Source organism: Buteo buteo, chromosome 12, assembly GCF_964188355.1.
Source record: "Buteo buteo chromosome 12, bButBut1.hap1.1, whole genome shotgun sequence".
Lineage (NCBI taxonomy): Eukaryota > Metazoa > Chordata > Aves > Accipitriformes > Accipitridae > Buteo > Buteo buteo.
The window spans coordinates 935,523-951,327 of NC_134182.1; the positions used below are offsets into that span (position 1 = coordinate 935,523).

The window sequence follows — 15,805 nt, forward strand, 5'->3', positions numbered from 1 at the left end:
TTCCGGCAGAGGCCCCGCCCCTCCGCGACGGCCGTAATGGCGGCGGGACTGTGCCGAGCTTTCGGGGCGCTCCTGTTATCGGCCGCGCCGCTCCGTACCCGGTTCTCCGTTCCGCCGCTTTTTTTTCCTCCGTCCGGTGTGGCGGGGGGAGTGCTGGCGGCTGCCCGCCGCGGGCTGAGCGGTTCGGTGCCTCGGTGTACCACCAACCCCCTGTGGAAGTGCCGGGTCAAGTATACGGTGCGGCCGGTGGGCATGAAGAAAACGGGTGGCCGAGACCACACGGGTGAGCGGGCGGCCCGGTGCCGGTGGGGACGGGAACGGGGGTGAGTTCCGACTGTAGTCGTTCCCTGAATCCCGCAGGCCGCATTCGTGTGCGGGGGATCGGCGGGGGACACAAGCGACGGTACCGAATGATCGATTTCCAGCGGCTTCGTTACGAGGAGGGGGCCCCACCGGAGCCCTTCACCGAGAAGGTCATCCACGTCCGCTACGACCCTTGCAGGTGAGTACGGAGGATGGGCTCAGCCCCGGGCCCACGGTGACACCCACCTCACCCACCCACCCACCCACCGTGGATTCCCCGTGCAGGTCAGCCGACATCGCGCTGGTGGCCGGCGGCAACCGAAAGCGCTGGATCATCGCCACGGAGAACATGCAGCCGGGGGACATCATCAAGAACTCCTCTCACATCGGCAGGATGGCAGGTATGTGCCAGGACCCGGGGTGGCCCTGACGGGGACCTGCCGGCCACTCATTGCCCAGCCGGCTGCTCGTTGCCCAGCTCATAATTTTTTTGTCTTCCAGTATTGGCCAACGAAGGGGACGCTTACCCGCTGGGGGCCCTGCCCGTCGGCACGCTGATCTGCAACTTGGAGAGCCACCCGGGGAAGGGAGCGCAGTATATCCGGGCAGCTGGTGCGTCTCCGGGTGAAGGAGCCGCTGTTTGTAGCCGGATTTGGCTTAGCGCAGACGGAGAGGAGAGCTCCGGGTGACCAGGAGCGGCTCTCCTCCCTTCTCCCCGTGTTAGGGTGCAAAACAACCCTCCGGAGCGGTGGGAGCTGCTCTGTCTGTCCTGTCACTTCCTCGAGGTCCTGACTTCAGGAAGAAATGTCGCACAAAGGGCGGTGGCGGCGGGGGTTTTTGGGGAGTTCCCAGCACGGGGATGGGATCGCCACGGGGCGAGATGCTTTGTCCTGCTGCTCGGGGCAGCTGCTTCCTCTCCTCTCGCCCGCTGCAGGGACTTGTGGGGTGCTGCTGAGGAAGGTGAACGGGACGGCCATCGTGCAGCTGCCCTCCAAGAGGCACATGCAGGTAAAGGAGCCGCACCGTCCCTGACACGACCACCTGGGCCTGCAGCTGTGCGTCCCCAGGGAGGCCTGCAGCTCTTCTCTTGTCCCTAAAGGTGCTGGAGACCTGTGTGGCTACAGTGGGCCGTGTGTCCAACGTCGACCACAACAAACGGGTGATTGGGAAGGCGGGCCGGAACCGGTGGCTGGGCAAGCGCCCGCACACGGGCTTGTGGCATCGCAAGGGCGGCTGGGCCGGACGCAAGATCAAGCCTCTCCCGCCCATGAAAAGCTACGTCAACCTGCCGCGGGTCACAGCACAGGAGTGACGCTGGGCGGGGGGGCCAATAAAGCGTTCTCCACGCCACCGCTGTCGCGTTACTGCTGCCTTTTCTGTGCGGGGCCTCGGGACGCGTTCGGCCGTGTTCAGCCCCTGGCCGGAGTCGGGCTGCCAGGAGAGATGAGTTTGGGGACACGTTTGGCCAAGTTCAGCCTCTGGCCGGAATCAGGCTTCCAGGAGAGATGAGTGTGGGGCTGTGGGCTACCTCAGCTTGAGCTTGGGGTGAGCAGGGGTCTCGGTGGGATCAAACCGAGCTCCGTACGATCGTGGCAAGCCTGACTGCGGGACAGCCAGGCTCTTCCCCTCCCCGCCTTGACTTGCGAAGCGGTGAAGGCAAGCGGGACAGCCATGCGGTAAGGCAGGAGGGTGATTGCCAGCCAGGGTGACCTGCTGCGCAGCTGGGGAACACGGACCTCGGTGCCTCCCAGCCCCGGTAACACCGTCCCCGGTGCTGCCTGCCTCCCTCGCTGCCCTCCCCATCCCACAACCCCCTACCCTGCTGCCTCCCAAGTGCCCCTCACACTGAGACAAGGGGAGTTTTCCGCACGTCAACACCCCCCAGCTCCCCGTGTTCACCCCCCCCGGTCCTGAACTGCCCCAGCTCCACGCCGTGTGTCCCCCCCGCACCCCGGGACGGCCAGCGGGGACCGGACCGCTAGCGGAAGAATTTTGGCCCCGTCCAGCTTCCGTCCGGGGGGGCGGGGCACCGCGCATGCGCGCTCGCCAACCCGGAAGCGGCGTGGAAGCGGTGCTGGAGGTAAAGGCGGCTCGGTCCGGTCCGGTTCGGCCCGGTCCCGCGGCGGAGGGAAGCGGGTTGGGAAACGGCGTGGCTTGGTGAGCACCGGGAGCGGAGCTGTCTTAGGGTGGTACTCGGGTCTTTTCCTTTTTTTGGGGAGACCCACGGGACGCTTCGGGACTAGAGCCCCGAGGTGAGGCGGCCCGGGGCTGGGGCTGCGGCAACCGGGTCGGGCCGGGCCGGGCGCTTCTGGGTGTCCTGGGAGGGTCTCGCTTGGCCCCACGCTTAGAAGGAGCTTTATTGTTGCCGTCAGCGCCACGGAAACCCGCTCCCCGGTAATTGCGGTGCCCTGCCGCCCGCCTGCAGTGTCCGTGTCCCGGGCACGGGCCCGTTCCTGGGCTGCGCTTCTATTCCCGGTCGGGTGATGAGCCCCGGAGCCCTCCAGCCCAGGCTTCCGCTGGCACTCAGGGCCGGGATGCGTGTTCCACCGGGCTGGGGGACCTCTGTCAGCCCACAGCCGGGTTTTACGGTTGAGCTCCCTGGGAATAGCCGGCCTCCTTGGGCACTACTGTCCCTGTTCCTGCCATGCCCACAGCCCGTTTCATGGTCTAAAGATCACTCTGTCCTGCTGTGTTATCTTGTTGTTACATGTGTGCTGTTTCCCAAGGAGAAAATGAGCTCTATCTTATGCTTTATTAATCTTGTTGTGTTAGGGGCTTACAGTGCTGACCTTGAGTACGGCCGGTACAACTAGCACATTTTATTTGTCCTGCTGCCACGTTACAAGCACTGCGAGCCACAGGATGATAGGTTTCTAGCCATAGCAAAGCCTGTGGCCTCAGCCGCCTTTCCCCAGCTCCAACTTCCCCTCTGTCTCTGCAGGCAAGTTTCCTGCCATGGTGAATGAGAGGCATAATGGCAACCTGCTTGTGCACCTGGGAGCCAAACTGCAGGCCTACCCGGAGGAGCTGCTCCGGCAGCGGCGAGGCCACGATGGCCAGCCCGAGTACCTGATCCAGTGGAGCATCATCAGCTTGGAAGAGAGAGCCGTGGAAGGCAGCAGTGCCTCCTCCGCAGAGACCAAGCCGGAGAACATCTCGATGTGGATGTCTGCAGAAGAGGTCTGTGCCAGCTGCCCGGCGCTGCTGGGCAAGAGGAAGCTGGAAGGGCAGTGGGTGAAAGAGGAGAAGGCAGCCAGCCCGTTCGCTGCAGATGTCCCGCTGGATGAAGCCTCGCTGCTGGAGATGAAGGCTGATGTCAGGAGCCTGACGCAGCGAGCTGGCCGTCAGATGGCCGAGACCGGGGCCCCGGAGTCCTCCATCCTCAACACCATCCACGTGCTGAGCGCGTACGCCAGCATTGGCTCGCTGGCGGGCGCCTTCAAGGAGACGGGAGCCCTCGACTTGCTGATGAAGATGCTGTGCCACAAGGAGAAGCAAATCCGCCGCAGTGCCGGCAAGATGCTGAGGGCCCTGGCTTCGCACGATGCAGGTGGGGGCTGCTGCTGCTGCTGCTGCTGCTCAGTGCAGCTGAGGAGGTGCTGCTGGGCAGCTGAGGGGTGCCAGTCCTTTTGTAGGCGTGGGATGCCTGGGAAGCAGTGTGTCTCGGGGCTTGTTGGCAAAAGGGGAAGGATCAGACTGGAGCTTCCAAGGGACTCCTCGGTCGTAGTTGTCTGGGGTGCTCTAATAATTAGGAGCTCTTTCCTCTGACAGCTTCCTGAGCTGGGATGCTGATTAACTGTTAGGAGGACTTATGCCAAGGGGCTTGGCAGAGTGTTGGGGTGTCTCTGCTGCATGCTTTCAGTCGGAAAGGCTCTGGCCTGTTCTTGGCAGGGAGCCTTTCCTTAGGCCCTGGTGGGTAGAGGTTGGTCCTTTCCCAGTCCTCTCATTTGAGAGGAGCTGCCGTGGCTCAGAAGTGCCCGATGAGGCTCTTCCTTGCCTGCACGTCTGTATTGTGCAGGCAGGGTGGGGTGAGGGTTATCTTTGCGAGGCCTGAAGAATTTCTGTTGTTGTCACAGGGAGCTGGGCCTATGTCCTGCTGTCTCTGAGCCAGCAGGATGGCATTGAGCAGCACATGGACTTCGACAGTCGCTACACCTTGCTGGAGCTGTTTGCCGAGACGACATCCTCTGAAGAGCACTGCATGTCCTTTGAGGGGATTCACCTTCCCCAGGTAGCGGCAGGTCCTGCCAGCCCTGGGCCTGTGGGTTTTAGGGGTCAGGAGGGCTGGGAGTGAGGGGGCCAGAGCTGGTGTCCTTGTTTAGGACAGGAGGGTAGTCGGTAGTGGGCAGCTGAGCAGGACTGGGCGTGGGGAGAGCTGGCACAGGATCTGGGCCTGGCTTGAGGCTGGGGGGTGGTGGAGGGGCACATGGAGAGCCTTGTCTGAGCAGGGAGATGAGGGTGGGCTGAGAGGTCTCTGCTGCTGCCTGCTGGTCCGGAGCTATCGTGGGAGCCTGACTCTGGATGAACTGGTGGCTCTGAGAGAGCCGGGGGCTGGAGGGGCTCTGCAGGCTCGATTCCGGCAGCCGTGCTCGTTGCAGATCCCCGGGAAGCTACTGTTCGTTCTGGTGAAGCGCTACCTGTGTGTCACTTCTCTGATGGACAAGCTCAGCAGTGGCGTGGAGCAGGGAGGGGAGCAGCAGGACTGCGTTGTGCCGAGCCCGCTCGCTGAGGAGAGGAGCCGTGTGAAGCAGGAGTTTGAGTTCAGCATGGCTATGGCAAACCTCATCTTGGAGCTGGTGCACGTGATGGGCTGGGACCACGGCCACAAGCCAGAGCCGCTGCCCCAACAGGAGCTACGGCCTCGCACTACCCGCTCCATCTTCCAGCATAGGGCCACATCCTGCACTGTTGCTCAAGCAGCCCCCGCTCCCCCACCGAAAGAGCCCAGCATCTTCAAGACGCGCTCGGCCTTCCCAAGCCGCAGCAGCTACGTGGAGTACGTGCAGGCGAACCTGGTGCGCGGCATGAGGGTACGCATGCTGGAGGACTACGAGCAGGTCAGCGCGGGGGACGAGGGTGACTTCCGCCAGAGCAACGACGGCACGCCGCCCGTGCAGGTACCCTCTGCTGGGAGGGCAGGGGCTGTCGAGGGGCCCATCTAGCTCTGTCATGCTGTAGGAAGCACGCAGCCTTGCGTGGGAACAGCGGGGCTGGTCTTGCCTTCCCTCAGCTGGGTACGTGTTGGGCTCTCCTTCTCAGGTGTACTGGCAAGCCCTAGGCTGTACCTACTGGGTTCACTGGCACATGGTGGAGATCATCGGCCCTTCGGGGCAAGAGGAGCATGAGGGCCAGGAGAAGGTGTCCGCCCTGACACGCAACCACAAACTGGCAGCAGGTGAGCAGCCTGTCAGCTGGGCCTGCAGCTTTTCTCCCCAGCCTTTCTTGCAGCTGCACGCTGGCACTGTGGATTCTGCTGGTGCCGGGTGTCCGAGTGCGTTGCCCTGGGGTGTCCAGGCACCGTGGGAACAGGTTGGGGGAGCAGTGAGCTAGAGTTGCCCACTTTAAGCGTGTGCTTTTTCTGTTCTACAGCCCAAGGAGGTTCAAGTGAAGATGGTAATCCCCACCTCTGCAGCTTCTGGGGTCTCCTCCCAGCACATTCCCCCTTTCTCGCTGCCCTCCTGTCACCTCCCTTTCCCACAGCAGGCTGTGGGACGGTGGGGACCTCTTCTGCCCAGGCGGTCCACACGAGCTCTTTCCCTGGGGAATGTGGGGTGTGCAGCAGAGGATGGGGGACTTGGCAGAGCTGACGGTGCCCTTCCTTGCTCTGCTCTCCTGCAGTTGCGCAGCCGTTTTTCTGCAAGCCCTTTGGGGGCCTGTACTCTCTGCCTTACCTGGGGGAGCAGCCGGCCAAGGCTGCAGAGGCCCTGAGCCGTGCCGAGTGGTGGGAGCTGCTCTTCTTCGTGAAGAAGCTGGAAGTGCAGGAGCAGAAAGAGATCATCTCTCTCATCCAGCAGGACCAGGGAGAGCAGGTAAGGTCCAGAGCCTGCAGCGGGGAACTGGGAGGGAGGGAGCGAGGGAGAACGATAGGGAAGGGACCGGGCGCGGAGGAGGAGATGGTGTGAGCTGTGCAGGGATGGCCTGAACGGGGCAGAACTGGGACTGGAAGGGGAGGGTGAGTCGGGGATGGCGAGAGCGTGGGGAGCTGGGCGCAGCAAAGGGGTGAGGAGAGATGAGAGGAAACACGGTCTCCCGTGACCCTGGAAGGGTGACTGCGTCCGGCGAGGTTTGGGTAGGCGAGGCAAGCCCACGGGGTGATTCTGCCGGTTGCGGTTGGGTGGTGAGTGCCGGTGGGAGGTCTGGGCTGGTGGTAGTTGGGCTGGGGACAGCCAGGGGAGGGTGGCACTGGGAGATGGCCCCGGGGCCCTCCGGCGGTGCAGCCTTTCTGTCCGTCTTGGCGCTGGCCGTCACAAGGGGCGTGGGGTCTGTGGTGAGTCCGTGAGGGTTAACGTGACCCCGTCTGTCCAGCTGTCGGAGGTGGATGAAGAAGCCCTGATCCAGCTGTCAGTACCTGCGGAGCTGGCCCAGAAGATGCTGCGGGTCTTGGAGCAGCGGTGCCAGGGCAGCGCTCAGTGTGACCTGCGCGGCTCCCACGTCTACGCCAAATACTTCCTCGGCCGGGGGGCCGAGCAGGATGGCGGGGGTGGCCCCGCGGTGTCCTCGGAGGGTGCCGGCTGCAGGAGCGCTGGCCCTGAAGCCACGGCGGCGAAGGAAGACCTTTCCGCAGCCACAGTGCCGCCCCAAGCCCCGGCTGCGGCGGCCAAGTCGGATTCCCAGCTGTTCAGCGAGCTCCTGGAGAGGGAAGGGCTGTTGTTCCCCGAGGTGACGGAGGAGCAGATCAAAGGTAATCGCCTGCTACGCGCTGGGGTGCACGCACGGTGCCGGAGGCGGCACCGTTGCCTCGTCGGAGGAAGGCTCTGGGCAGGGCACGGGATGCCGGGTGCCCAGAGGTTGCCTGGGGCAGGAGGTCCTGTGGGTGCTGGTGGGTCTGTGGGCGCGTGGCACCCCGGGAGTTGCTGGGGGTGTTACTGCTGCCCTAACGCCTGTGTCCCCGTCTCCCTGCCGCCAGCGTTGGGCAGCTGCGAGGGGGCGAGCGAGAGGGGCTCGCTGGCCAAGATCGCAGCCGTGGTGGACGTGGTCCAGAGCAGCAGCTCGGAGGTGGGGCTGCGCTTAGCCGGGCTCAAGCACATCGTGAAGATCCTGGAGGAGGAGCCCGAGGCCGAGCAGCAAGTCGGCAGAGCCCAGGGCGGGCTGGGGACCAGGAGCGTTGGGTGAGCCGTGGGGTGCCGCACAGCCCTCCTTGCTGGCTGGGGAGGGCTGTGTCGGCAGGGTGGGGGACAGCACTGGAGGTGGCAGCGGAAGCGCGACGGCCGGTGCGTCCCTGCGTGTGCCGGGCAAGAAGAGAGGTGGATCTCGTGTGCCTTTGTCCCAGGCCGGCTCGTTCCTGGGGCTGACCCAGTGCGGTAGAGGCACGTGGGCAGGGAGCAGGCGGCTGGCCGGGCCCGGGGTGCCGGCGTGCCGGCGGCAGCGCCAGGAGGCTCCTCCCGAGGTGTCCTTTCCCGCGCAGGGAGAAGCTGGCGAAGGTGGCGGCGGAGCTGCTGAGCGCCGAGGCGGCAGAGAAGGCCCTGGTGGCGGTGACGCTGCGGCTGCTGGCCGCGCTGATGGCGAAGTACGACTGGCGCGTGCCGTTCGCCACGGAGGGCGGCGTGCGGGCCGTGCTGGCCTGCATGCGGCAGCACGCCGCCTCTGCCCTGGTGCAGCAGGCCGGCCTGGCGGTGAGCGCGGCAGAGGGGACGCGGCGGGCGGGCGGGCAGGGCGCCGGCTCGCCCGGGTGCGGCGGAGACGCCCGCTGCCCTCCTGACCGCCGCTGACCGTGCAGGCCCTGAAGGTGTTGGTGGGAGCCGCGGCCGGTGAGCCGGGAGGTGCCGGTGGGAAGCCCCTGAACCACGCCGACGCGCAGATGATGCGGGAGATCTTTGCCAGCATCGGCTCTGCCTGCAGCGAGGGCTCGTCCGGCCTGCTGAGTGCCATCCCTGCTGCCGTCAGCACCCTGCAGAGGGTCCCAGGGTAGGGGCAGAGCGAGGGCAGCGGCTGGGGGCGAGGGGACGCCCTCTGCCCCGGGGCAGGGGGGCGAGCAAGGCGGGCCGGTGGCTTGCGGGCGCAGGGCGGGCTCCGTGCTCGGGGCAGGAAGGCGCCCGCATTGCTCTGTCCCTTCAGGGGCTCCTCAGGCGTGCGGAACGGCTTGCTGGTGGTGAACATGCTGATGGACGGCCACCGGGGCCTGGCGGAGCAGCTGGCGAGCTGCGATCTCCCCAGGGTGCTGCAGAGCTGCTGGCGGGACGGGCAGAGCGCCGGCTGCCCTCACGCGATGCTGGCCCTCGGCGCCATCAACCGCCTCGCGGAGCACCGGCTGCCCCCGGGCCCGGAGACGGCAGGTAGCGTGCCGCCCGCCGTGCCGCGGGCCCCCGGGTCCGGCCGGGGCAGAGCACCCCGGGGGCCGACGTCTCTCGAGCGGGACCCGCGCGTCCTTGTCGCGGCAGGCAGAGAGGCCCCGCTGGACCTGAGGGGCGTGCGGACGCTGCTGGGCGGCCTGGGGGACGGCGTCTTGTCCAAGGAGGTGGTGGTGGCGCTGGAGCGGCAGCTCTGCGGCGAAGGCCCCGTCCCCTCCGGCGAGGCGGCCCGGCTGCTGCGGGACCCCAGATGCTTCAGGCTGCTGCTGCGCGGCTTCGAGCTGCTGGGGGCGGAGAAGGGCGTGAGCCTGAGCGTCCTCAGGTGGGTCCGGGGGGACGCGGCGGGCTCTGGGTCCTCCGCAGCAGGCGCGCGAGCGCTGGCGGCGATGCTGGGGGGACGCGGCGCGTGTCTGTGGGTCCCGGGGGGGCTGTCCTCCTTCGGCAGGGGCACCCCGGCACGCAGGCGGGTGCCGATCGGGGCGTCCTGGGGCGCAGGGGCAGGCGGGGGCAGAGCGGCACGTGCCTGGGTGCCGGCGGGGTGTCCCGGGTCCTGGGGAGCCTTGGCTCCCGGTCCCTGGGGGTGTCCCGGCTCCTGGGGAGCCTTGGCTCCCGGTCCCTGGGGGTGTCCCGGGTGCCTGGGGAGCCTTGGCTCCCGGTCCCTGGGGGTGCCGGCATTGCAGGTGGGGCAGAGAAGCAGGGCTGCCTCTGGCACAGCTGCCGGCGTGCCCCGGCCTGAGTGGGTCCCCTCCGTCACTCAGGATCCTGAACAAGTTCCTGGACGGTTACCAAGAGGACGTGCTGCCCTGGCACGAGTGCGTGGAGCCCTGTTTGTCCTCCCTGAGCGCCCACAGCAGCGACCGGGAGGTGAGGGGGCCCCGGGACTCCTGGCAGGCAGGGGCGGCTTTGCTGGCCGTGCCACACGTCGGCCGGGCTGGGAGAGGCGGGGAGCGGCCGTCCCGGCCGCGTGCCGCTGGCTGGCGTGCCCGGTGCCGCAGCCGGCCGGGCTCTCGTGGGCGCTGTCGGGGCGGAGGGGATGGAGCCCCGCGGCACCCCGCTGCCGGGGCCCGGCGGGTTCCCGGCGCCGGCCCGGCCGCTCACCGCCGCCTGCTCCGCAGGTGGTGCAGGAGGTGGTCGGCTTCCTGCACCGGCTGGCCACCGCCAGCAAGGACTGCGCGGTGGTGATGTGCCGCGTGGGCACCCGCGAGGCTCTGTCCAAAGCCCTGGACAAGCACGGCACGGCCCCGGCGCTGGCGCCGGCCCTGCTCGACCTGGTGATCGACTGCGAGAAGTACGCCAGCCTCTACAAGAAGCTGACGACCAGCATCTTGGCCGGCTGCATCCAGGTGGGTCCCCGGCACCGTGGGGCGGCCCTCCGCCTGCCGCAGCCCCGCGGCGGGCGAGGGGAGGGGGCCGCCGGTGCGAGCCTCGCCCCGTCTGGTCCCGTAGCTGGTCCTGGGGCAGATTGAGGAGCACCGCCGGAGCCACCGGCCCATCGGCATCCCCTTCTTTGACGTCTTTCTGCGCAACCTGTGCCGAGGTGAGCGCGGGGAGCGGGAGCCGGCCCCCCGTGCCCGACACGTGCTGGCCTGACGGCCGGAGGCTCCCCGTGCTCTCCCCGCAGGCTCCAGCGTGGAGGTGAAGGAGGACAAGTGTTGGGAGAAGGTGCAGGTCTCCTCCAACCCCCACCGGGCCAGCAAGCTCACCGACAGGAACCCCAAGACCTACTGGGAGTCGAACGGCAGCACCGGCTCCCACTTCATCACCGTCCACATGCAGTGCGGCGTGGTGGTCAGGTGGGGCTGGGCCAGGAGAGGGCTTTGGGGTCCGCACGAGCCCCGTCCCGGGGGTCGCCGGACGCGGGCAGCGGCGCGTGGGGCTGGCGGGGAGGGACGGCGGGGCAGCTCCGTGTTTGCTGCGCCGCAGGGAGATGAGCATGCTGGTGGCCAGCGAGGACTCCAGCTACATGCCGGCCCGCGTCGTGGTGCTGGGGGGAGACAGCCCGGCCACCGTCAGGACGGAGCTCAACGCGGTGAGTCTCGCGGGGGCCGCTCGGGCCGTGGGGCCCCACGGGAGCGGCGGGCCGGTCCTCGCTGTGCCCCGTGAAGGTCTCGCCCCGGCGCGGGGCCCTGGGGGGTGTCCCGCGGGGCGGTGGGGACGGCAGGAGCGGTGCTGCGGCAGCCTCCTGGCCGTAGGCTTGGGCACGGGCAGCCCGGCAGCAGCCCGGTCGGCAGCGGGCTGGCGTGCCGGGGCTGCGAGGCAGCAGCAGGGCCCCGTGGCTGGCGGGGGGGACGGAGGCCGTGGCTTTAAAGGGGGGTGGCCGGGGGGCACGCAGGGTGGCCGGCGCTCGCTGCCTGGCGCGCTGAGGGCTCGGCATCCGCCCGCAGGTGACCGTCCTGCCCTCGGACAGCAGAGTGATCCTGCTGGAGAACATGACCCGCTTCTGGCCCGTCATCCAGATCCGGGTGAAGCGGTGCCAGCAGGTAGGGGGTAGGGGGGCCGGGCCGGGGAGGCGTCGGGGGCCTGAGGAGCTGAGGGTCGCGCTCTCCCGCAGGGCGGCATCGACACGCGCGTGCGTGGCATCGAGGTGCTGGGTCCCAAGCCGACTTTCTGGCCCATCTTCAAGGAGCAGCTGTGCCGGCGGACGTTCCTCTCCTGCACTGCTCGGGCTCACGCCTGGTGCCAGGAGATCTGCCGCGACCGGGGGCGACTGCTGCAGCTCTTCAGCAGGTGGGTTGTCTCCTGCCCGCGCCATCGCGTCCCCAGGGCCTGCGGGGACGGTGCTGGCAGCCCGTGAGGGTGACTGCGGGGCCGGGAGAGGAGCACCTTGGTGTCCCGCAGGGCTGGGGCCACTTCGGGGTCCCCCAGGTTTAAGCTGGGCACGTGGGTGCAGCTCGCCCCCCAAGAGCGGCGGCCCGCAGGGGCAGGCGCAGGCACGATCTCGCGGCTGCAGGCGCTGCGCAGCCCCCCGTTTTGGCGGTGGCCGTCGTGCCTGGCGAGGGGCAGAGCGGGGAGCGACGGCCGCCCTCTGCTTTCCCGGGGGGATCCCCCCAGCCGTCGGCAGGTGCCCGGTCACTGTTGCAGGCTGAACCGGGCGCTGCGGCACGAGCAGGGCTTCGCCGACCGCTTCCTTCCCGACGACGAGGCGGCCCGCGCCTTGGGCAGGACGTGCTGGGAGGCCCTGGTGACCCCCTTGGTGCAGAGCATCACCAGCCCAGGTACGCCGCGCTCTCCCGGGCCCGTCGGCGCCGAGCCCCGGGCTGCGGCACCCCGCTCTGAGCCCGCTTGGCCTCGCAGACCCGTGCGGCGTCAGCCCCCTGGCCTGGCTGCTGAGCGAGTACCTGGAGAGCGTGGAGCCGCCCGGCTGCGCCGCGAGCCGCGGTGCCGTCTTCGGTTCCCGCGTGCGGCGCCTGACCCAGCTCCTGGTGCACGTGGACCCCGGCGGCGGTGGCCTGGAGCCGGAGGAGGCGAGGGCAGCCGGTGAGCGAGGGTCTGCCCTCCCGTGGGGCTGGGCGAGGGGTGGTCCTGAGCGCCAGGCTGTGGCCGCGGGGAGCCCTGTGGCACGGGAGGCTCCCGGGCTCGCGGTCGTGCCTTCCCGGCATCTCCTCTGCCCTGCGCTCCCGGGGAGAGGGGGAGGCTGCTGGCGGTCAGCGTGCCGAGCCCGGGGTTGTCCCTCGGCAGGCGGGAAGGAGGGGAAGAACAAGGAGGTGCCGGCCAGGGCCGCGAAGGCGGCGGTGGAGAAGTCGAGTAGTCTGCGGGACATCTCGCAGTGCTGGCGTGGCGTGGTGCAGCAGCAGGTAGAGCTTGGGGGGCCGGAGAGGGCGCGTGGGACCCCGCACCGGCTGGGCATAGTGGGGAGCGGGGCTGTTCCTGGCCTCGGTGGGGCCCGGAGGGGTGTGGGGGCAGCCCCGCTGCGCTCTCCCCCCTGGCAGGGCTTGTGCTGTAGGCCAGGAGATGGGTACGGTGTCAGGCCACTTATTTTCTGCTGGGCAGTTGCTGCGGTGCTGTCTGGCTCCCCGCAGCCCCTGCCCACCCCTCGCCGCAAGCTCTCGGTCGCCCGCGGCTGCGCCGGGGCCTCGGGTCGTCCCCCGGGCGGTCAGCGTCGGCGGAGCGAGGCTGGGGCCGCGGACCTTCCCGCGGGCGACGGGCACGTCCCGCTGCGGCGCTCAGCCCTGTCGCGCCGCATCCCGCAGGTGCAGCGGTTCCTGGAGGCGGCGGGGCAGGCGCCGGACCTCGTGGAGCGATACTGCGGGCTGTACCAGCGCCTGCGCGGCGCCACGGAGGAGCTCTTCGGGCAGCAGGCCGCCTTCGTGCTGGCCCTGGGCCAGGGCTTCGCGGGGGCTTTGCTGCAGCTCTCCTTCCTTACCACCCTGCACGTGAGTCGAGGGAGCGCGGCGCCGGGGCCGGCGCGCTCCTGCCCGGACCCGGCGCCTGGGCGCCCTCGGCCCCTGCCCGAGAGCCCCGGGGTTTGCCGGGTGCTCCCCCCGGGGCCGTTCCCCCAGCCTGGCCCTGCGGCCGCCCGGCGAGCCCCCTCCGCAGCCAGCCCCGTCCCTTCCGCAGGTGAGCGAGCAGTTCGCCCGCTACCTTGACGTGCAGATCCAGGAGCTCCACGGGGCTGCGGGCAGCGCGGGGCCGCTGCGGCGGCTGCAGCGGATCCTGGAGCCCTTCGTCGTCTTCAGCGGCCTGGAGCTCGCCCACACCTTCGAGCACTTCTACCGGTGAGGGGCCGGGGGCCGCCGCGTCTCCACGGGACCAGAGGGTCCGGCGTGGCGGCGCCGAGGCCGCGGCTGAGCCCGGGCTGGCGCGGCAGTGTTGCTCCCGCTTTGCTTTTCCCGGCTCCGGCGCACGGAGGAAAGGCTGCGAGGGCCAACGGGCGCTGCGGAGGCGCGTTCCCCGCTGGCGACGGGGAGGGGAGACGGGTGCTGCCGGCCCGTGCGCCTCGGGGCGAGGCCAGAGCCGGGGCCGTCTCCATCTCCTGCCGGCCGGCCGATGGGCACGGGGCTCGGGCCGGCCCCTGACCCGACGCCGGTGGCTGTGGCAGGCACTACCTGGGGGACCGGCTCCTGGCGCAAGGGCCGTCGTGGCTGGAAGGAGCCATCGTGGAGCAGATCGGGCTGTGCTTCCCCAGCCGCTTCCCCCAAGAGATGCTGAGCAACTTGGCCGAGTCGGAGGAGCTCCAGCAGCAGTTCTACCTCTTCCAGCTGCAGGAGCGGGACAAGCGGCTGCTGGAGCTGGACGCGGACCCGGACGAGGTGAGCGCGCTGGTGGGGCGGGAGGCTGGGGGCTGCCCGCCTTCCTCACGGGGATCCGGGGGCCTCTTCTGAGCCGCCCTCGTGTCCACGTGCCCAGGCACCGGGGACGGCCTCGGTGGCGGACGGGCCGGAGGTGAAGGTGCTAGCCCTGTCCCCGCGCTGCTGGCCCGTTTCCCCGTTCTGCTACATGGATGAACCCGGGAGGTTTTTCCCGGCGGCGCTGAGCTCCCCGCTGGACGAGTTCGCCGACTTCTGCCGGCGGAGTGAGTGTCGCGGCGGCGGGCGCGGGTCTCGCCGGGGCCCGGGTCCTCCGCGGGAGCGCTGGGAGCGCCCGGCAGAGCTGGCCCCCGGCCCTCGCGCTGACGCCGTCTCTGGCAGGCCAGAGCCAGCTGGGCTGGGAGTGCACGAAGCCCCGGCGGTTGCAGTGGACGTGGCTGGGCCACGCCGAGCTGCGGTTTGGAGACTGCGTCCTCCACGTGTCCACGCTGCAGATGTACGTCCTGCTGCGCTTCAACAGCGCCGAGGTAGGAGCCGGGGCCGCGGCGGATGCTGGAGCGTGGCGGGGCCGCGTCCTCCCTTCCGCCGGGGTCTCCGGCGGTCTTTGGGGCCGGACCTGCGGCCGGCGGGTCTCGGCTGGCCGTTCCCCTCCCGCGCTCTCCTGCAGGAGGTGGCCGTGGAGGCCCTGCTGCAGGCTACGGGGCTCCCCGCTGACCTGGTGCACCACGCGCTGACGCCGCTGACCCACGGCGAGGGCGTCCTGGTGCGGAGCTGCGCGCCGGGAGGTGAGCGTGGGGCCGGGGCGCCCTGGGGGGGTGCTGGGGTAGGGGAGGCGAGTCTGTCTGCCGGCGCGCGGGTCGGCGTTGGGTGGCTGGGTGTCGGGTCTGCGCGTGGGGCTGGGGACCGGGGCCAGGGGTTGCGTGTGCGGCTGTCGCTTGGGGGGGCCGGGGCTGGGTCCGACAGCCCCGCGGGGGTCCTGGGGCTCCTTCAGGGCCCATCTCGGGGCTCGTCTGACCCCGGGTCGGGTGCTAGCTCCAGGTGCGCTGCGGCTGAACCAGGCGGCCCTGGCCCGTGCCTCTGGCCGCCACCTGAGGCTGCTGCCCCGGCAGAGGTACCTGCGGGCAGAGAGGGCTGACGTCAGCGCCCTGGAAAGGAAGAGGAACGTCCTCTGCTGCCTCATCACCCGCATCCTCAAGGTGGAGAAGCAGCTCCACCTTGACAACCTGGTGTTTAGGGTATGGAGGGCTCGGGGGGCGGAGAGGGGCCGCCCGGGTGCTGCGCCGCACTGCAGCGTGGGGCTCCCTTGCTGCCGTAGGTGATCGATGCCTGCCAGAAGGGCGAGCTGGGGCCGGGGCTGCGATTCCTGAGCTTCTGCTGCCACAGCGTGGACGTGCTGTCCTGTGTCCTGCACCTGCTGAACCAGGGCTATCTCCGGCGCCAGGAGGAGAGGCCTCATGTCTTGGAATACATCTCTGCTGAACCCACACCACCCCCTACCTCCCAGGTCCAGCCCCAGGTTGCCTTCCAGACTGTAGAAATCAAGACAGCAGCAAGCCCGGCCTCTGCCGAAAGGAGACAGACTTTTTCCACCTTCAGGTAGACAAGGACCTGGCTGGGCTGAGTGGACAGAGGCTGGGTTGAGCCTGTCTCTTCCTGAGTACTTGTGGGTTTTGTTTTAAATAAACAAGCCAAGCTCCACCCGGGCCCAGTTCGTAGTCTGTCAGAGAGCTCAGCTGGCCCATGGCATGG

At 69.0% G+C, this 15,805-nt stretch overlaps 2 protein-coding genes across 9 annotated transcripts; both read left to right on the forward strand.

Annotated features, from left to right (window-relative positions):
- Positions 1–11: 11 nt before the first annotated feature.
- On the forward strand, positions 12–1,651 carry MRPL2 (mitochondrial ribosomal protein L2). The gene is made up of 6 exons (XM_075042349.1): positions 12–283; positions 361–502; positions 589–704; positions 805–915; positions 1,238–1,311; positions 1,403–1,651. Exons 1-6 carry the CDS (start codon positions 37–39, stop codon positions 1,613–1,615), a joined length of 903 nt encoding a protein of 300 aa, XP_074898450.1. The 5' UTR covers positions 12–36; the 3' UTR covers positions 1,616–1,651.
- Positions 1,652–2,321: 670 nt separating this feature from the next.
- On the forward strand, positions 2,322–15,754 carry LOC142037796 (cullin-9-like). Of its 8 annotated transcripts, none has more exons than XR_012652433.1 (30): positions 2,324–2,460; positions 3,245–3,853; positions 4,380–4,534; positions 4,902–5,420; positions 5,563–5,698; positions 6,142–6,332; positions 6,829–7,204; positions 7,430–7,631; positions 7,928–8,135; positions 8,240–8,427; positions 8,578–8,795; positions 8,901–9,132; positions 9,569–9,674; positions 9,926–10,153; positions 10,257–10,347; positions 10,432–10,603; positions 10,734–10,839; positions 11,195–11,290; positions 11,362–11,537; positions 11,892–12,025; positions 12,105–12,287; positions 12,489–12,604; positions 13,001–13,183; positions 13,368–13,525; positions 13,849–14,059; positions 14,157–14,322; positions 14,438–14,583; positions 14,724–14,841; positions 15,166–15,291; positions 15,372–15,568. XR_012652433.1 is itself a non-coding variant. In XM_075042356.1 (30 exons), the coding sequence occupies exons 2-30, from the start codon at positions 3,259–3,261 to the stop codon at positions 15,654–15,656; spliced, it is 5,865 nt and encodes a 1,954-aa protein (XP_074898457.1). In that variant the 5' UTR covers positions 2,324–2,460; positions 3,245–3,258; the 3' UTR covers positions 15,657–15,754. The 8 variants fall into 8 exon arrangements, 6 of the variants coding, with proteins under 6 accessions (XP_074898458.1, XP_074898457.1, XP_074898454.1 ...); XM_075042356.1 differs by having other exon boundaries at positions 11,395–11,537; positions 15,089–15,291; positions 15,372–15,754; XM_075042353.1 differs by having other exon boundaries at positions 2,325–2,460; positions 15,089–15,291; positions 15,372–15,754.
- The last annotated feature ends 51 nt before the right edge of the window (positions 15,755–15,805 follow it).